Source organism: Leptonotus elevatus, chromosome 14 (genome assembly GCF_054856555.1).
Source record: "Leptonotus elevatus isolate MCC_2025b chromosome 14, RoL_Lele_1.0, whole genome shotgun sequence".
NCBI lineage: Eukaryota > Metazoa > Chordata > Actinopteri > Syngnathiformes > Syngnathidae > Leptonotus > Leptonotus elevatus.
Window position 1 is genome coordinate 13,795,382 of NC_141252.1, and position 20,863 is coordinate 13,816,244.

The following is a 20,863-nucleotide window of genomic DNA, read 5'->3' on the forward strand; positions in this document are numbered from 1 at the left end:
GACATTGACAATTTCTTTAATTGGAACCTATTAGCCTTGTAAAATCTCAAACATTTCAATTGCAAACAAGAGACTCCACATTATAACAAGGTGTCTTACGACTGGTGGGAAACTGGAGGGAAAATAAAAAGTGTACATTTTCTACCACTTAATCTTGTTATGGGTGAGGTGTAGCCTCCGCTGACTTTGGACAAAATAAAGGTTCTTATAAGTGCAAATCATTTGGTCAACACTGACATACCGGTAGTTGTGCAATGTAATTTAACCGTTAAAAAAAACAACCTTACCACTTATCATCCAGACAGTAAGCTCAAGTCACGGTAACACTGGAGTGCCAAGTTAGTTGCATGCATAAATAATCAGATTGTCCGTTTTTGTAAATGTTTGAAAAGATGGAAAGGGAGCTGCGAGTTTTAATAATTGGTCATTATGAGGGCATATACTTCATTTGACGATGCACAAGGAAAGGCTATTTTCAGTTTCAACATCATCTCAAAGCCTGAGGTATGTCAACGTAATGTAATTGTACATTCATCAGCAGGACATTTTGTAGTACACGACATGGACAAAAGCTGACATACAATACACATGCCCTTCAATAATTAAGCCATTTGCAAAGCTGTGCTACAATACAACAAATACTTTGATATAGAGATAAATAGAACATTTAAAAAAAAAAAACAAACATAAAATGACATTCGCAGCAGCCAACTTGAAGCAGTCAAGACTTGGGCATTGTACTCTGCCTTCAAACACAGCTTTAGATGACACAACATGAGACTGCTCTTGCACAAACATACATTTGCAGATGACCAGTGTATTTGCATGAAAACCGTCACGCAGTCCAGAAGGGACGCTATACTGGCGGGACCTAGTTTGGAATATCTGCGCTGCTGTTGCGCGAGTCGTATTTGTGGTGGATGATGAGCAGGACCACGCCCAGGAAGAAGCAAATGGAGCCCACGGTGATGTAGGCGATGCCCAGGAAAGGGTTCTTCCCTCCCATCCAGGAGATGGTGCTCAAGATCATTCGCTTGCGGCCGTCAAAGCTCAGGACAGGGTAATCTGATTACATAACGTTAAGGAAATACGACTACAAAAAGGAAACGGAGTAATTCTGCAAGACCAATTAATTGCAGCGTCCATGCATTTGTCCACCTGTGTCGCCATGTAAGGTTTCTTTCCTACGGTTTCTGCATTTTCGTCACAGCTGCATATCCCGACCCCAAACACAATGTTGCTTTGTGATTGGTGGTTCGGATCGGTGAAAATCCGCGGGCTCTCTACAAGATGGATTCTTTGGGGAATTCATCTTGCAGAGCAAGGTTAACATTTAAAAGGAACAAAATGTGCTGAAAAATAATCCAGTGATACCTTGAATTACGAGTTCAATTTGCACCATCACCAAACTCTTAACTTAATTTACTTATAGCTATATAACAACAATTTCACCATTAAAATTGATTGCAATTCCATCAATCCGATCCAGCCCCCCAAAAACAACACAAATTGTTGCTAGTTTTTAATAACGAAAGCATATGTAACGTACTTTATATAAATAAGACACAAAAGGGATTGTAAAAAAAAAAAAAAAGGTTTTAAAGTATAATTACTGTACATATTGTAGTATTTGCTGTGTGTGTGCCTGTATGGGGTGTGGCCTAGTGAGTAACATTAGGCGCTTCCTGCAAATGTTCTAATTTTGTATGGATGTGACAGCTTACTAGTGTTGTTCTTGGCTCGGTATGCAGTGAACGCGTCACACATCAGTGAACGTCGTACACAAGCAAGACATAAGATGCTGCATCCAAAGTCCTATATTAGCGTCGGAAATAACGGTATCGGCATGTTACTTGTTAGTACTTGCCGATGCAGATACCACAACAAAAAAAAAAAATCTAAAAACTGCAAAATATTAAATCAAGGCAAAAATAATTATCTTGCAGCTGTTGTATTGCATATACATTGTGCAGGTTTGCCAATGTTGTTTTTGTGCATAACGACATTAGCGATTAGAATCATCAGATTTCTCCTTAGTCATAACCAAGTGTACAAAAGGATACTGTAGGTGATGTCCAAGATGTATCTGCCGCTAGCTAGGGTTGGGGTTGAGCTCGACTTCTTCTGGATGATCCTGTAGAGCTTGCGGAAAGTGGGTAAGGCGGCCGTGCGCATCCACACAATGAAGTCTTCATTGATGAAGCCGTTGTTATCGTGGTCGTCCGGGTCCAGCTCGAACACCGGCTTTCTCCAGTTCACTGGCTTGTTAGTACCTGAGACACAACACAAACAAAATAGTCAATTCTTTAAAGACCTTGTAAAAGGAAATTCAGAGATTTGTTTCCGAATTCGTTATGCATGTTCGAAGATAACTGCTTATAATGTGCAAAGACTAAGAATGATGTAGTATTCAGTTTAACAACAGGGACTTTTAATAAAAATGGCACAGAGAGCTAGAATTACCTTGAAAAGCGATAGTAAGATTGTCGTTTCCACCAGGATTCCTAAACTTCACATGCTTGTCTGTCCACCAAGCAATCCCCTTCTTTACCAGAGGGATTCTGATTTTGGTGCCATTGGAGTCAATATGATAGAGAATCAGAGTGTCTGCAAAAGAAAAAAATAAATATTGCGTAACATCGGTGCTGTGAGCATTTATAAAGAGCCATAATGATGGTTTCCTCTTACCATTGAAGAGGCTGTTAGCTATGGCCCCGCAAGGAGCAATGGGCAGGTTGTCACTGGTACGATAAGGCTCGCATTCCTTGCTCGGATTCTGTGAGGGGCAATAAGTGTTAAGTTCAATTATTTGATTAAAATATCTGCTTCATGGATGACAGTGCAACATCTTTACAACTATACCGTCAAAGCAGAACGGTCCCCATTCAGCTGGCTGTCATCTCTGGATTTCACGTAGCGTCTGTGGTTTTGGTAGAAGTTGGATAAGCCATAGTACATGAAGACGTTGCTCTGGACAGGGAAAACACGTCGTTACTGATGGTATTAATGGAGGTTATTTTTGGTCACTTTCCCACTACACTGAACCAATCAGCTACAACCGGCTCAGCCCTACTTGCCACAAGTTTTTCACTTGAAAAACGTACACAGTAGGACTGAACAAGTCAGCATTTTTGGATCCAAATCATCAACATTTCTTTTCTTTCTTTAAATAGTCTTTTTCCCCACAAAGCAGCATGCTACTTGCGGTCAGGTCCCACTGAGCAATCAGCTGTGAGTTGGTCAAAACGGCATGTTTATGATTAACAATATTTAAAATAAAGTCTTCAGAAAGTATTCCAAGCATATTTCAAAATTAGAGTAATCAATCATAAACCTTGAGTCTCCTTTACCTGAACTAAAATTGAATGTTAATGGAGATTTTCTGCCTGCATAGATTTTCTTTTCCCTCTCAATCATGTCACTCACTATCAAATATTGGACAGTGGGCTTCGCTCTACTTTCGACACGCTCGAAGCAACCCTATCAATACTGGACCTTGACATGTATTATTCATTGAAGAGTGTGTCAAGGAGAGTGCAGTAGTAGTAGGTAGGACACACCTCAAAAGGCTGCTCCAAAGTGAAATTCACAGAGCACACGCAGGATGTTGTGCTCTCCCAGCTGTAGTTTTTGGCACAACTAAAGCATGGGCTTGACACGTCCACACCGGTGTAGTCAATCTGAAAATAAAATGCGAGTAAATGAAAAAGGCACGTAAAACACAGCAAATGCAAATATTAGGGAATAGGGATGTTGACACCAATAATATCGGAGACTGTGAGCTGTTTTTCAGTATGCGCGAATGTCATGTGATCACGTTGGTGCGAGAGCATACATTTGAACCAACACAGGCACTAAATTAGACACTGCTCATTAAAAATCACACTCTTCTTCAGCTTTCACCGCTTAGGACTTGCATGCGGACCGCAGACTCCACACATGCACATTGGTCCGTGCATGATGCAGCCCCACAAAAGCAAAAACAACCAAAAAACAGCTCTTTGTTTGCTGCTCTGATTCATGTATGGTATGATGACCACAGGTGACAAAATCACCTCCGGGGCGGAGGTGATTTTACATATTAGGGGTGTGAATTGCGTAGTACCTGGCGATTCGATCAGTATCACGATTCATAAGTCACGAATCGATGCCGATTAATCCCGATACAAATGTATAAATTGATTATTGCGATTTTTTGCGTTTTCTTTTTTTTCTCAAATTCAGAAAATACTAATCAGTAAACTTGTATTTGTACACTGTAAGATTTGTATGAAAATGTATTTATTTATCTGAAACTTCAGACTTATAACTGAGCTAATGTATTTAACAAACAAGTTGCAGTCTGTTTCATGTATGAACAGCCCTAAAATAAGGTATTAAGGCTTAATGTTCTATTAATAGAACATTCTTCCATGCATAAAGTGTGAACCCGAACCCCAAGTAAGACGTTTTGTTGAATATTTCCATCAAAAATTTATGTTTAAAAATCTATTTGGCTGCATATAAAATCGATTTGAGAACTGTGCACTGTAAGATCGCGATATATTGCCGAATCGATTTTTTTTTTTTAAACACCCCTATTACATATCATTTATTTATGGCAACACAGACGGTTCCACGTAAAAGTTTGAGATGGTCTACTCTGCAGCCACACAATTATGATGAGGTAACAATGAGGTTAAAGACATCAATACCCTAAGGTAGTGTGTGTGTTTCCTGACACAATTCTAATGAAAAACGCTCTAAAAAGCAATGTAAAAGTAGTCTTGCATTTACAATTTAATGTAGCTGCTATACTTTTTAGGGGGGAAAAAACTCAATCAATATTAATAGATAAATAATTGATAAATGTATGCAGACATATTTATCTGCCCTCTGCCGGTTTCATTTGTTCCCATTAAACAATTTGGCTGCTCCTTAATTTATGCAGCAAAACATTAACAACTGTTTACCATACATAACTGTTAACTGAAAACAAATAGAACAGCTTGAGCTTGCTTGCAAGGATGAATTGGACAAGACAAACGTTGTATGTACTTTGAAATTATTTGCATTCAAAATGTTTATCAACACATTACATTACATAATTAAAAGAACAATTACATTAACATACACTCAATTTCAAGTCATTTTATGTACTGTATGTTCTACTGTACGAGCGCACTCAACTAGATGAGCCAGCTACACTCGCTTGCCATTATGGGTCTTTCTGTCGGCCTACGAGGCTGATGGCAATGTTAGTGGTTCGTGTAAACGAGGCTGGGGCTGTCTGGAGGATGCAAACGAGACCAGTGGAAGGTAAAAGCTGGTCCTACCTCGAACTCCTTGATATTGTTTGACGTAACATACAGGCCGATGCCAATGGGGATGAAGATGAGACCTATGACAAAGAAAGCAGGGAGCACGGTTCCAGCCGTCAAAATGGGTTGCCAGGCAGGTAGTCTCTGTTGTTTAAATGCTGTGTTGTCCGGTTTCTTGCTTTTCACGGCCCCTGCGCCGCCATGATTAGAGGGGCCTGAGTGGTGGCCGTCCTCTTCCTTAGCGTTGTAGCTCGACGCCATCATGGCTGCAATCCGCTCAGAGTAAATACTGTCGTGGGCAGCCGCTCACTTCCCGTTCTGTTCCACACCAAAGACACGACACGAATCTTTAAACTTGTAAAATCCCGAGACTAGAGTTAAAGTCAGGCAATTGAGTCTTAAATAGCTGCTCGGGATAGCTTTGACTCTTTCTGTTTTAATGGTGCCATCCTACACCAAGAAGCAGGAAGTAGAAAAGCCGATAGGTTTTTGAAACGCAATGGTGACGTCACCATAGTGCATGATGACGCCCACTGACACGGCCATGCGCCAACAATATGCGACAGCAAAGTACGTTATTTTTAGCATTTATAAATATAATCCATATAAAATATATGCATTGTTTGCGCACGCATTTATTCACAAAATGGTGAACCTCGCCCCATCCTGAACAACTGAGCCTTTTCGGGATGCTTTTATGGAAAATTCTGAAAATCCGGGCATTTATTTTAAAATAAATTTAAAATGTAGAATCTATGCAAAAATCATTAAAAAAAATTATTATTCAATATAATATTATATTATATTAAATTATATTATTCAATATAAATATTAAATATTAAGTAAATATTTCAGAAAAATGTAAGTTCATAAAATGAATGTTATATTCAGTAGGCTATCTAATTTCATTCAAAACGTTATTTAAAATTTAGTTAGTGATTTCTGTTTGAGAACATTTCATTACTCTATGACCCAAAAGGAGGCACAGTTATTGGTGATAATTAATATGCACACAAATCTTTATTCATAATAATTTCATTATTTCTTTATTTTTCTTTTTTATTTCTAAATAGTTCAAGGGAGACTGCTATAGAATGCATTTCCAAAGTATAATAATAGATGGCACAACACATTTTAAGTCATTTCTGTTTTTAAACCAAAAATGCTTTGAGCTGGTTACGGCTGAAAAATATTTCACAGGGGGTACATCACTGAAAAAAGATTGAGAAACACTGGTGTATTGGGATTGGTTGTTACCTGAACCATGAGCAACTGTGATGTCATTTTCAGCTGACAACAAGTGCAAAATGGCCGCCCCATGAGAAGAATAAAATGGTGACTTCTGCTGATTAATTAATTTTCCCCAAATGCAATATTAATCAGAATTCCATGTTTAGACTAGTGGGGTTGCAAAGAACACAAAACATATTTTGGTTGATTTTACCTTTTTAGATACAGAGCATTGCGACCTTTAACTTTAAGTATAATGAGAGTGTGACATTACTGACTTGCTTGTTCATTTTATGAACTTACATTTTTCTGAAATATTTACATAATTGAATAATATTTTTTTTTTAATGATTTTTGCATAGATTCTACATTTTAAATTTATTTTAAAATAAATGCCCGGATTTTCAGAATTTTCCATAAAAGGGGCATCCCGAAAAGGCTCACGAACAAGGGAAGGATGGGGCGAGGTTCACCAATTTGTGAATAAGGTTTCATTTAGCAATTTGGTTGCTCGTTATATTATGAAACAACAAATTAACTCATTGTTAACCTTTTACAAGTACTTACCATAATTGAAACATATAGGGCAGCTTGATTCTGCTTGCAAAGATTCATCCATTCATAAAAGACAAACATTACATATGTGCTACTTTTTTTCCAGTGAATATGAACACTTTAAAATGATGTTTATTCAAAATATGTTTAATAACAAATGCTTTACATACAATTAAAACACAAATTACATTAACACAAACTGCATACATTTGAAGTTTTTTTTCATTTTATGTGTCACAATGAAGAATTAGTAGCAACGTGGTTTGACCTTTTTTTCTCTCTGTACATTTTAGTAATGTAAATAAAATAATTATATATGATACTGCATGTGATAGGGAAGTATAAAAGGCTATGCATAAATGTAATGTTTTAAATCAAATATAATCCTTTTAATCACTCACTTGGCTGTTGTGTTATCAGTGCGTTATTGTCTCTTAAGCACCGTAGAGAATTTTGGTTTGCTAATCAGCCTTTTCCTCCATTTTGATAAGTGATGCCATTTACCGTTGATTTCTTAAATTCTATTCTCATAGATTGACTCTCAGCACGCGACTCTGCCTTCACTCCACTCGATATGCCCAAGGAACCAAGCACCGTCTTCCCTGTTTTCAGGCTCTTGGACATTGGGATGCGGGTCAGCCCCGTACGAGGGGCCTGGGAATCGTGCCCACACTGTTTGACAATAGAGAGACAGAAAGACAGAGGGAAAGAGAGAGAGTACAGTTTCTCAGGCAGGAAAATGAAAGCATTTGGCATTTGAATGGAAAATGAAGAGTAATTCATTTTAAAAAGGGCGAAACAGGAATTCAATATTTCTAAACAGTGTAACTCATTGGACAGAAACTGAATGAAAATGCAAATATTTATTCATTCTTTCACTTGCAACCCAGTTTGCCGGGTTTGGTTTCTGTGCTGTTGCTGCTGCAAGGCTGTTTTTTGTCAGCCACGGGGCACAAAGCCCTGTGAATCTGTTTGTGAATGTAAACACTGTGAAACAAATATAAATTGCAGCATGCCTGTAGCAGGGTGGCAGAATGCCACATCATTAGCTCTGCTTTGCTGAGGCCAGCCCATAGGGCCTTTTTTGTCACGCTAGCAAGCTGAGTCACAAAGAGGATATCATAAGGTCCACTGAAACATCAACACTCCTTTGCTCTCATGGCCTTCGGTCCACTCAGTGATACATGCAAATAAAATAATAACCATATAAAATTAATTTAGCTAGTCTTTAATGTGCATAACTTTGACTGTTTTGGGTTTGTCTTCTAATGCTATTCTATTATTTTCTAATGCTAAATTCTAGTCATGTAGTTTAAAAAAAAAATGATAATAATTTGACTGGTTTCTCCAAAATACTGAAAGTACAAAATGCCTTAAGTGTAAAGTATTCTTTACTTTTAAATTCTTTGAAATTGTTTTAGCACAGTACACAATTACCACATGTCTGGAATGCAAAGAGTAATAGAAGAAAAGTGCAGTACTGTGCAAACGTCTTTGGCCAGCACAGTAGATTTGTTGTTTTAGCCATGACATTATGATCACTTGCTGAGAATAATGATCTCTAATTCAAGAATTGCTCTTTCATGTACTGTAAATGAGTTTTGACGTAATCAAAATATTACTCACATTCCTCATTATGATGCAGTAGAGTTTTACACTATTGCAAACTACAATCACCATAATAATAAACATATTATTAAATGAACACTTCTCTGACACTGTCAATCAAAGCGTTATCACCTTTGCAAAGACAGAATATTTGATATGGCTCTTATGCATATATGTTATGTATATGATATCATATTGTGCAACTGGTCATAATGTATTTGTGTTTATAGGTTTGTTAATTTATATCTTCATTATTTAGCAGGCTACTTCCTGGTCTGTGGAAGATGATGAATAGATGTATTTAGATTCTGGGGTGTGGGCTGTTTAATTGATGCAAATGTTTATGTAGCCGTACTGTATAGGCATATCTATATTCTCATCAAAATACAATGGGCCCATGCACAAAGCGTCCTAGTTATCCATTTAAACAATGACTTGTGAATGAGCAACAATACTGCTGGCCTTAGACCTTTGCATCCTACTGAATATCATTTTACTGTTCTGGTGTGATAAGCCTGAGAAAAACATACCATGCTTTGTGTGGGTCTGGTAGTGTTTGATGCAACAGGGGAAATGGTAATGGTGCTCATCACTTTGTTCTGTGTTGTCCGGGTCGTGGTAATTTGGCGAGGGGATCGCAAAACCGTCCCAGTCGACAGGGTCAGTTCCTTGCTCTCAGTTACTGGCCTCACTACAATCTTTGGGGTCAGACTATTACCTAGATGAATATGGATCTTGTTATCATCAGTGGTGGTAATAATGCTCGTGTTACTGTGACCTTTCCTTATAGGCACTGGGACCATCTGCTTTTCAGGGGTAACCTTGAACACAGCCCGACCCATGGTCATTTCTTGGGGTTCTGGGGAGGAAGAGGTATCAGGCACTGCCGTGGTGCTGACTGTCATGATGGTGACAGGAGATAATGGCCTTCTCGAGGTAGCGGAGGACGCTTGGCTGCTGTCTGGAGACTTGGCTCTGGAAATAGTTGTGATGGTGACTGGAGATTTGGTTCTTTCTGGACCCTGATGACCATTGGTGGACCTTCCCCGAACTGTAGCAGAGTGTGTTGGAATGATTGTAATTCTGGATTTAGGTTGTGATGGGTTGACGTTTGGTGGCGCTGTTGTTGAGAAGACATCCTCAGCAGTGGTGCTACTGATTTCAAGGGTAGCCATATTGTTTTGGTGGTCCGGTGTCACTCGGATGTGTAAGGGCTGCCCTTGCTTGTGGGCCACAGTCAGGTTTGGATTTCCACTCATGTTTGTTTTTTCCAGGCTGGTTTCTTGAGAGTTGGTGTCTTTCTTCCTCATCCAAGGAATCCAGGATTTCTTCATACTGAAATCACTTCCAGATGAAGGGGAACGTACAATGCCACCAGCCTTTTCTGTTGGCTTCTTTAGACTCTTCTGCCTTAAATTGTTCATGATGTGATTCTCTTCTTGAACAGACTTCCTAATAAATCCAGCCGGAGTATCTTCCTCTGTTGGCCCATTGGACAATGCTTCTGTCTGTACCCCAGTGGATGTGACAGCAACGTCCACCATCCTCCTTCCGTTCAAACTGGGCCTTAGTGCACGACTGTGACGCTTTGCTATCTCCAGTTCTTTGGTTAATTGGAGAACTTCAGTGCCCATGCTTTTGGCTTTCACTTCCTCTTCAAAGAATCTCTGCTGCAGGACTGAGTAATCTACTTGTAGTTGAGAAAGTTGGTCCTCCTTGTGCATCAGTTCATGTATCTTTTCCTTGAGAGCTACAACATCCGCTTGCATCTCCCTGGTTTTGGCCTCCTCTCGTTTGAATTGTTGTCGCAGGTCTTCCTCCTGGCTGTTCTCCTCTCCTTTCTCAATCGCTTTGTTCCGTGCTATTTGACTCCTCATGGCCTCCACTTGCTGAGAAAGGATGTTGGCTTTGTCTTGTTCCGTTATGAACCTTTTCTCCAGAATGTCGTATTGATCCTCTGTTTTGATCAGATCTCCCTCAACCACTTCAAGTTGTTTGAGACGATTTCTTAGGTGCTCAATCTCAAAGGTTAGCTCTTTAATTTTGTTATCGTCTCTTTTCCCAGTATCAGGTGCTCTTCCTTGGTCACATTTCACCAATTTGTTTGCAGATAGTCTTTCTGTCTGCTCCAAACTGTCCAACCTCTTTTTCATTTGGCTGACCTTTGAAAGAAGATCCTTTGTTTTATCAGTTTCAAATGCCAGTTTGGTGTTGAGGTCCTTCTTTTCTGTCGTCAGGCAATCAACTTTTGTTTCCATTTCTGATTTTAACTTCAAGAGTTTTTTGCTTTCCTCTATCAATTTCTCTGTCACCTCCATAACCTTACTCTGCTCATCTTTGACCATCTTACTCAAGTCCTCCTTTTTCTTTTCATCTGATGTCATTCTTTCCACCAAAGTCTTTCGTTCCTCCATTAAAGCTACAGTCAAAGACTTCAGCTTACCTAAGTCATCCTTCAGGTGAAGCTCAGACTTTTCTAACTTGAGTTCAGAGGATTCAAGCTCTTTCATTCGGATCTTGAGCGTGACAACTTCCTCAGAGAGCTCTTTGGTCAGGCCCTTCTCTTTTTCTAAAGCAGCGTATAATTGAGCAGACTCATTCTTACTTATGTTAAAGGTACCTTCAAGTTTCTCCAACTCTATCATTCTTTTCTGGAGTTTCTCCACCTCTATCCGAAGTTCTTTACTTTTGCTGTTCTCCTCCTGCAGCTTCTTCCTGAGCTCCTTGCATTGATTTTCAGTTCGGGTGATCTCCTCATCGTTTCCTTCCATCTCCAGCACACGCTTCCTTAAATTCTCTAGCTCGCTAATTAAGTTAGAGTTTACACACTCTCCTTTGCCAGTTATGCTCTGCTGCAGTTCCTCTTCAGACTTTCTCAAGGCCTTGTTGCTCTCCTCTATCTCATCCACTGTACGCACAAGCCCTAGAATTTTTGAATTGAGTTGACAGTTGAGGAGCTCCTGACTGGCGAGCTTAGAGCTCATCTCTTCATGCTGCTGAGCGAGTGTGACAGTTTTTTCTCTAAGCTCGGCCTCTAAGCCTAGAACCCTGTGGGCATCTTCCTGAGCGTGCTCCCTGGTTTCACTTAGTATCTTCCTCTGCTGCTGAAGCTGCTGGCTCAGTTCCTGGACCCGCTGAGTCTGTTGGTCCATTTGCTCCAGGTGTTGTTGGCGTTCATTGACCAACATCAGGGCAAATGATTTTAGTTTCACCAGCTCCTCTTGCACTTTGGCCAGACGTTTAGAATGCTCCTTCTCCTTTTTCACCTGGTAGGCTTTTTCGTTGTCAAGCAGCCTCTTTAGTCTAGAAATGAGAATAGGAAAAATCAAGGTTGTGCATTAGTTAATCATGTAATACATCTAATTGTTACTAGTTTCTTGCCATGTTTCTGCATTAAATGCTGTATTATAAAAATATAAATCCCTTTTATTCAATTATGCATTTTCCGAGCAGAGATTTAATGGTCATTTCAGTAACAATTTCTCATCCAAATATTATGATGACAACTTTTACTACTAGTATTACTTATAACACATTTCCTGCATGACAGTGGAAAACATTATCTTTGTTACTTTTGCTTCACATTTCTATCTACAATGGATTTTTATACTGCTCAGGTAGCTGATGATTAGATACAGCTCACTGGCAATACAGAACAAGCAGGTCAGCACAATTAACACTTAAGCCAAAACCATAGTTAAATATTACATCCAGCTCTCCCAAAGTACTTCCTTCGGCTTAAATTAGGGTAGAGGCTAACACACTGATGTTTGCTATCACCTTGTGGGCTTCTTTTCTCTTTTCTACTTTCTGGTCTGACAATGCTGATTCATGCTGCTCCAATCAAATGCATGCAAAACAGAGTGCAATGTTGCATGTTTTTCCTCAGCATCAGCACAAACATTTCAAGACCAGATAGATATAAGCCATAAACCTTTGTAATGCAAAAGACACCAAATAGTCCATAAACAAGTATTTTCATCTCCATTTGAAAGGAATCTCTTGTTTCAATGCGTCATCAAATGTAAATCAGAAAAATAATTCAATCAGAACTTACCACTGATGTTCTACAAGCAACACAAAGGCATAATTATAGTGATACAAAATCCAATCAGGATGCGTGACAAGTAGCCAAGGCCTCTTTTCGCACAAAATATCCTCTGTCACATTTCAAGCATGCTTGTTTAAGGACTATGAAAGGTGATTTACTACAGTGCAGAACCATCAGACCTCTGGTGCGCGATGTCACCTCATCCTTATAAGGCAGTAATGTGTGTCTGTGTGTGCGTGTGTATGTGTGTGTGTGTGCATGTGGAAAAAAGTGAGAGAGACTGTGCACTGTTCTACTTTGGACTGTGAAAGGGGTGGGATATTTGCCACAGGAGGAGTGCTCTGCAAAACTCCCCCAATTTTCCTGCTTCCATGCAACACTGGCATGTTTGAGTGAAGGCCAGTCCAAACAATTTTCCAGACAGTTTAGGCCTTACTGAGTAAAACATCACACCGTTTGTAGTTCTTCATAAGTTCATTTGAGGATTTCTCAGTTTTCTGACACTTTAAGGGTAAAACCATTAAATAAAATAGGACGGATTGTTCATTGTAGTTCCCCTTCAGGGGAAGCTGGACTAGCACCGGTTTCCGTGAGATGAGGGAAACAGATACGGAATGGTTGGATGTGTCCCTTTTTAAGGTGAAGAAGATTGAAGATGACAAAATGTAACCATGACAGTCAGCTTATAAGAGGCTATTGGGATGCACAGCACTGGACTTTGATATATTCTGATAGAGCCTAAGTAATCACATCATCATCTCCGACATAGTATTCAATTAGAAAATGATGATTGAATAAAGGCTATATACAATAGCTTGAGCTACCAATGAGAGACATTCAGGTCAAATTGTTGTGTTTTGATGAAGAAGCAAAAAACGGTCTAAAGCTGTGAATGCTTCTTTGACCTCATGATGCAGTGATTTAATTTGTATGGTGATTCCCCCCCAACTTTGTTTTTATTACAGATAAATTGTAAAAAAATAAAGAAATATGCAGAGCCATGTTCCCAATACTAGATATTAATTTAGCAGATAAAACATTTTTCAATACATTGAAAGTTGAATTGTGCTGATGAGAACTAAAAAACACATGGAATCATGGCACAGCATTTGATCCTGTGTTTCCTGCGGAATTTGCTCAAAGGCAGTGAAGACCCTCTTGTCTCCAAAGGCTGTGGATTGAAGAAGACAAGAGATGCCAAAAAGCTGTCATGACAATAATGTGTTGTGGAGAATTTATCTCACTTGACTGAAAAAACAAATGTGTGAAGCATTGCTAACATGCAGTAAGACTGATGTGCTGTTAAGAGAATCAGACTAGAGACAAAGTGGCCATTAGGCAACCATAATAACTGTACCGTGCATAATAACTGTTGAACCTAGTAAGACTCATGGTGACAGGTACAGACACCAAGTAGTAACATGTAACATGGCATGTGACAACCAGTCCTTAACCCCCTTTAGTGTACCAGACGTATGCATTATGTGTGGGTCACGATCAAGAAGGCCATGGGGATGAGTGAAAATCTGATGCCACGAGATGCTGGCTAAGGACTTTTTTTTTTTAATCAGTCAAAACTATGGCCTGACTAACTGGATTTCCTCCACCCAGTTTGACACAAGTGTTTGGCAACAATATACCGTTAGATGGTGCCAAAGCAGCGTTTTTATATTACACATGACTTTGGGCTGGCAAAAAAAACCCATCAAATACCCCAGTTTCCTGGCCATTAATGGAGACCCCCCCCCCAAATAAAATAAATAATAATAATAATAATTAATTAATTAATTAATCATATAAATGAATTTAAAAAATCATCCTAGTCTATATTACATTTTAAACACTAAGCCCATTACTAATAACCTCAAAGCAGACCTGATCTTGTCAGCCATATCTTGCAAAGATAGATAGATGAATGTTGATGCAGGAACAATGATATACTGTATACAGTAAAACAGTAGGCTATGTGCATAAATTGCATAAGTTGTTTGCCAGTTATGGTCAATTATTGTCCTGTATAACGATAATACTGATAGTCTGTACATACTACATGATGTAAAATAACTAAGAACATCATTTGATGTTTACAATTCATTATTAGTTTAACATCTAATGCAAATCAACATTTACAACTATTGCACATTAATCTACACATCTTTCCAAAAGTGAAGTTTGTTCCTCTATTAAGCATCAATCACTTGATACTTAAGGTTCTTGACATACAAATTGATGTTATCTGAGAGGTGTTAATTGCTGATGTTTAGTATGAAAGAGCTTATTTTAGTGCACATTTTCTGCATTCCTGTGACTTTTAGGCACACGACCATTTATTGTTGAACGCTGGAGGACATCATACCAATGGAAAATTCGATTTTTCCATTTCATCTAAGGGGGAGACAAAGTAGGACAGTACCAAACTTGCAGATATAACAGAAATGCATTTTTCTTTATGTATTTCTCGAACGGGAATCTTGCATGTATTCGTTTTTATTTGTATTTTGTATTTACTCTGTTGGTACTCTGGGCTGTGAGTATCATCAAGTGTAATATGTCTTAAATTACCTATATTTACTTTTTGAGATACCCAAACTATGGTAATGGCGTCTCAACAAGCTTTTGTACCATGATGCATATACAGATGACAATGTTGAACTAACTTTCATGTATAAAGAGTGCAGCTAAATAAATACGACTTAAGCAAAGCAAAAAGTTCTTGTCACAGCCACTTAGTCAGGCTTGACATTAAAGTCGAAGATTATTCTTTCCGATGTGCCTTTGATTCTCACTCATGCAGGCATTCGCTGCAGGGGAGAAAGATTAAAAGGTCAAGAGAAATATTCGCTCCTCACGCACTTGTTTATTCGGCTTCTGTTTGACAACAGCACATTTGTCTCTTTGAGGAGTATACCTTTTTTACACTTTGAATGCTTGAGCATTACAAGCATTAACACATTACCAGCACTAAACAAAGGATCTAGAAAGTCAAACCGATGTATGCTACTCACAGCTTTATGGGGGCAAATTATTTCTGTAACTATGATGCTTTGAAGTCCATCAATTTTACGTTTTCTTTGGCTTTTTCATGTGTTTTGGATAGGTGCGTGAGGTGGGATGATAATGATAATAATAATGATAATAATAATTGAACTATCATGTCTGTCACTCGTCATCCATAGTTAAGAGTGGATGTTTATATACAGTATGTGTAAATGTTTCACTGGAAATCTGTATAATTGTTTTGCTGTCCACAATGGTTATTTTTACTCTTCATAGCAACATTACAATTAAGTGAAATTCATGAAGTCTTTAAACAAGTGGACTTTCCTCGCCATACATGTTAACTTTGAGAACACGTTTTCCTTTTTACAATGTTTTTAAACATGTAAAACATTTTATGACGACATTTCAATAATTTCCTATGGGGGGGGGGTGATCTGAACAAATTAGAGTGTCTTAAATCAATTTGTGATCTATTTTGGAGGTTACACTGAATGTGTATAATCCTTCCCTCAACAAAGCAACTGCCAATTACTCTCCTTCATCTGTGAGTGCTTTAATTAATTAGTAAGGGGTGAGTTTGTGTATACATTCAGTGTCGATAAACAGCTCATTTGATCTGTGTGAGGTCCTCCATAGCCACGTGATGGAGTATCCATGGTGTGTGGCACCTCTCCCTGTCTCTCCATCACACTTCCCATGGGCAGTTTCCCTCATGACCAAAATGGAAAGGTCACAGGGTATGGGATGACAATGACATCATTTCCAAAATGATGTAATGGACTCTTGATTTTGTTTCTATTTTGTACAGCCCTTATCTCCTTCAGCGAAGAACCAGACACCTTACACAACTAAAGTTTCCACTCCCGCTTAAATAGTAGTTTGTAATATTTAATATTTTTGATTGCCTTGTTTATCTATTTAAGAAGGGCCAAATGAAAACATTTATCAAAAACATGCACTTTAGTTGTAATCACTGCCAACTTCATAACCACAATACAGACGCCTTTATAAGTTATACCCCAATATTGAGTCAGTCTACTGTAGGTACACGCACTGACTCACTCCTAAAATCCAGATTCCCTAATTGTATCAACGTCAGTGAACAAATTCCGGTTGAATTTGCAATAAAAAAATAAAAAAAGGTGGAAATACAATTTAACCTAAATACTAGTAATTGGAGAAGACTTTTTAGAGCTTTATCTACACCTGTGATGTCCAAACTTGGTCCTCGAGGGCGTTACCTGCTCCAACGCACCTGTTCTAATGAACAGGATCATTACTAGGCTCATGCAGAGCTTACTGATGAGCTTCAGGTGTGTTGGAGAAGAGAAACATCCAAAACCTGCAGGACTCCTGCCCTCGAGGACCGAGTTTGGACACCACTGATCTACACCGGTGGTTCTCAACCGCGGTCTTCAAGTACCCCTATCCAGCCTGTTTTCCATGTCTCCCACAGCCAACACAGGTGTTTCAAGCGATCAGCTAATCAGCAAGCTCTGCATGAAGCCTGATAATGATCCTCAGCTGTGTTGGCTGTGAGACATGGAAAACAAGCTGGATAGGGATACTCGAGGACCGGGGTTGAGAACCAGTGATCTACACTATACGGTGTCCAAAGCGTTTTACAAAGCCCAACATTCAATTACTTGAAAACCTATAATCAACGGACGCACTGCTGCGCCATTATTACAACTACAGAATAGTTGTTCTTTTAAGTCTTACATCTTTAAATTTCAGTTTTAGTAATACAATTACCGGCATGTCGTTTTTTGAACAAAATTACTTTTTTCTTTTTTTTTATCTGAATACACAATAAATGAATGCTACATTCATTTAATGTACAGTAGCTAGCTGGGGTGGACCATAGATAGGCCTCTATTAGCTATAGAGTAAGCCGTGTGTTTGTCTCCAATAAGTTGATTATAACTCAATTAATTGTATTGCGATTTTGACGCGGATTGGTTTACACTATTACAAACATCTGACATGCAAGTATGACACAAGTGATGTGCCATTTTATAATCGGGGCTTTAACATAGAGAGCATTGCGGGACCCCTTGTTCAACACCGAGTCACTCAGAGTGAAGGCTCTATGTATAGCTATCTATGCCGACGGCCTCTTCCCTGAAATATATTTGTTTTACTTAATTTTTCAAAATGATCGCGCAATTCAAAATGTCATTCGCAGCTTGGCAACTTGTTGCACTGTTAGCATTTGAACTAACAATCGGGAAGAAAAAAGCCCCGGGATCAACATAGCATTTGTCTTTGCTTTACGTCACTGGACAAGAGTTGCAGGGTGCCATGAAGAGATTCATTCAATTCATTTAAAAAATACATCACTAAAGTAGTAGCGTTCCCATGGTAAAGTCATAGAAAGTGGACTGGTGCTAAACAGTTTCATGTAAACAAAATGCAGGTTCTGATGTCATCACTCAATCTGATCTGGGTCCGCAAATTCAGATTTTATTTTTGATTTGCCACGCCCACTTGAACAAAGGTTTGAATTACCACCCATTCGTGTACATCAATAGTATATATACAGTATATGTCTGTGTATTAAATGCAAAATGTTGCTATTCGTGTGTCCGGTACGGGACAGACCCGATCAACGGTACAATCTTGATAATGTTTAGAGATGTTAGCCCACATCCAGTGTGTCTTTCCTCACCTTTCTCTCTCTTGCTCAAGTAGATTGGTAAATTCATCACTCTTGTTCATGTAATCAACGTGTTTGCGCTTCTCGCTGTCCAACTCATGTACTGTGCGACGGTGGCACTTTTCAGCAAGCAGCAACTGACCCAGCATCCGCCTGTAGGTTTCCCTGTGCTTCTCTTGCAGGCGCTCCAGCTGCAAAAAAAAGCACAAAGAACAATCCACAAGCGGTGCTCATTTCAAGAGACGTGATAATCAAAAGATTGCTGTGACTGACCTCAATCATGGGCTTATGGTATACACTGTGGGTGTGTGGCGGAGTGCCAGTGATGAGGCCGTCCCTCTGCAGGGCTTGGAGGGCCGAGCTACCTGCTGCACAGCTGTCTGCTGATGCAACGGCCACTTGAGGGGTTTGCTTGGATTTTAGCATGCCGATAACATCTTCTCTTGCCTGCAGTCGTACAGGGATATAAAAAGATTAAAATAGCATAATGCAGCTTGAAGTGCTAAAAAAAACACAGCAGGAAATTATCAAATGTGTTGTAATTGATATTTTTCTCAAAAATGAATGGATTTACTTCACTAGTTTTTGGGTTGTTATGCAGCAGCCATTTCCCCAAAACAAAACATACAAAAATGGGTTCTAGGTCAGAGTTTACTGGATCATCTATCATCATAGCAAAATGTTGTAATCACCAAGTAATTCATCACTTAATTAGTGATATATTGGCAATATAATACATAGGAGGAATTTCGAACATGTTTTCTTGGGCTTTCATCCTTGACCACAAGATGGTGTTGTAGAACTTTTCCCATTCAGACTCTGTCCTGAGCATACTTTGAATACTATGTGCTCTGTGCTTACAAGCTAAAGTTAGTGTTTACAAATATTTAAAAAGTGAGACCTAACTGAATCATTTTGCCATCAAAACACTGGCATCTGATCAGATAAAATGTTGACGACTTCTCGCAAGCCCACCTGAATCTCTCCTTCCATAATCCCCAGCAGTTTGAGCAGATCCTGTTTAGACAGGTTCATGACAGCACCTCCTTTTTCTCCAGTCTTTGAGTCCATCAGTGTCTGCTCTTCGTCAAATATCACCTCCTTGTTATCTTCACCCTCCTGTTGCTGAACTTTGGCTTTCATGTTCTTCACAGCAATACACACATCCTGCTCATGGCTGATGTCACGGTCATCCTGCGGGACGCCGAGCACCCCGTTGGTCGGCCGTGCCACCTCGCTGCTTTTGGATCTCATCTCCCACCTGGGCCAAGGACAGAGAACAAAAGTATGTAATCTGACTTTAAAAGAACATCAGACATGTCCTTGTTTTTTCTTGGTTACATCTAACCATCCATTTTCTGTAGTGCTTGTTCTCATAAAAGTAGCAGGTGAGCTGGAGGCTATCCCATCTGATTTTGGGTATGAGGCTGTATCCACTCCCGAACTGGTTGCCAGCAAATTGTGGTCACTCATACTCCCATTCACACCTGTGGGCAGTTTAGAGTTTTCAATGAACCTAATGAATGGTTTTGGAATGTGGAGAAAACTGGAATACCCGGAGAGAATGTGCGCTTAACCAGTCAGCCATTGCCGCCATCTAAAGCTCCCTATCTGACATCCAAATTTTTCTAATCCTAATTTTGCACCATTATTCATGTTAGAGGCAGCGTGTGATTAGCCTCCCTTATAACCGTCATGATTTTAACACAGGTAGAAAGAAACCTGTGAGTGTGCTTATTGTTCACAAACACACACACACACGCACGCACGCACCCCCCCCCACCCCCATACACACACACGCACACATTGTGGTTCATCAAAATGGGAGTGTGTGTTTCTAATCTCAGCCTGTCCTTGAGACAAGTCATGTTTGTGATCTTTTTAACTTACATCATCTAAGTGCCCAAAAAAACATCGTTAGACAGAAGAAACTTTTGTTCCAAAATGTGAATCAAATGCAAAAGCGATTACACAACTGGGAATGCTGTCCTGTATAGTAAATAGAGAACAGTATGCCTTTGTACACTTGATAGAATCACATTTACAGTACAACAATATGCATTATAGAGAGCTTGTCTGTTAAAGATTCTGGCTCAGGAGAAAGTGAAATCTTAACCGCACCAACTTTAATGGTGCTTGAAACAGACCTTTTTGAAGCTTCCCCTATTTCCAGTGGAAATAAGCCCTTCACATTAGGGGGAAGAACACGAGATTGGACCGTATCGCTCAGTTCAAAGAGAAAAGATAAAGAGGTCAGGACAAAATTACACATGACGTGCATGCCTCATCTTACCTCTGGAAGTTCACACAGTGCTACTTGATTTCCATTACCTGCTATCTATCCGCATACCTGTAATCTTTGGGTCACATGCAAACCAGCAGTGCGCACACAAGTGCTCCCAGAGCTCAGCATCAGCACATTTGAATGCGGCATGACAAATGTCCTGATGACTTTAAAGT

The 20,863-nt window shown here is 39.3% G+C and overlaps 2 protein-coding genes and 1 long non-coding RNA gene across 3 annotated transcripts in view; 1 reads left to right on the forward strand and 2 right to left on the reverse strand.

Moving 5' to 3' along the window:
• On the reverse strand, positions 1 to 5,801 carry LOC147163080 (cell cycle control protein 50A-like). The gene is made up of 7 exons (XM_086094650.1): positions 5,316 to 5,801; positions 3,561 to 3,680; positions 2,863 to 2,970; positions 2,689 to 2,776; positions 2,464 to 2,607; positions 2,064 to 2,273; positions 1 to 1,065 (listed from the first exon to the last, which is right to left on the reverse strand). The coding sequence occupies exons 1-7, from the start codon at positions 5,562 to 5,564 to the stop codon at positions 872 to 874; spliced, it is 1,113 nt and encodes a 370-aa protein (XP_085950776.1). The 5' UTR covers positions 5,565 to 5,801; the 3' UTR covers positions 1 to 871.
• Positions 5,203 to 20,863, forward strand: part of LOC147163081 (uncharacterized) — a 16,569-nt gene continuing 908 nt past the window's right edge. The window contains exons 1-2 of the long non-coding RNA XR_015097068.1: positions 5,203 to 5,298; positions 19,558 to 19,688. This is a non-coding gene — a long non-coding RNA (uncharacterized LOC147163081). The remainder of the gene's footprint in view (positions 5,299 to 19,557; positions 19,689 to 20,863) is intronic.
• The window catches only part of LOC147163082 (filamin-A-interacting protein 1-like), a 22,323-nt gene continuing 8,671 nt past the window's right edge, over positions 7,212 to 20,863 (reverse strand). Inside the window, exons 2-6 of the mRNA XM_086094649.1 lie at positions 19,379 to 19,664; positions 18,677 to 18,850; positions 18,416 to 18,594; positions 9,224 to 11,996; positions 7,212 to 7,757 (exon numbers count right to left, since the gene is read on the reverse strand). Of these exons, the coding sequence (XP_085950775.1) occupies positions 7,551 to 7,757; positions 9,224 to 11,996; positions 18,416 to 18,594; positions 18,677 to 18,850; positions 19,379 to 19,657 (3,612 nt within the window). The 5' untranslated portion in view covers positions 19,658 to 19,664 and the 3' untranslated portion in view covers positions 7,212 to 7,550. The remainder of the gene's footprint in view (positions 7,758 to 9,223; positions 11,997 to 18,415; positions 18,595 to 18,676; positions 18,851 to 19,378; positions 19,665 to 20,863) is intronic.

Bases quoted from the DNA above. Each gene is read 5' to 3' on its own strand.
- LOC147163080 (XM_086094650.1), bottom strand. From the start codon at position 5,564: ATGATGGCGTCGAGCTACAACGCTAAGGAAGAGGACGGCCACCACTCA. The intron at 2,608-2,688 runs GTAAGAGGAAAC...TTTCTTTTGCAG, and splicing joins AGCTAACAGCCTCTTCAATG to ACACTCTGATTCTCTATCAT. The intron at 1,066-2,063 runs GTATCCTTTTGT...TTATGTAATCAG, and splicing joins CATCTTGGACATCACCTACA to ATTACCCTGTCCTGAGCTTT.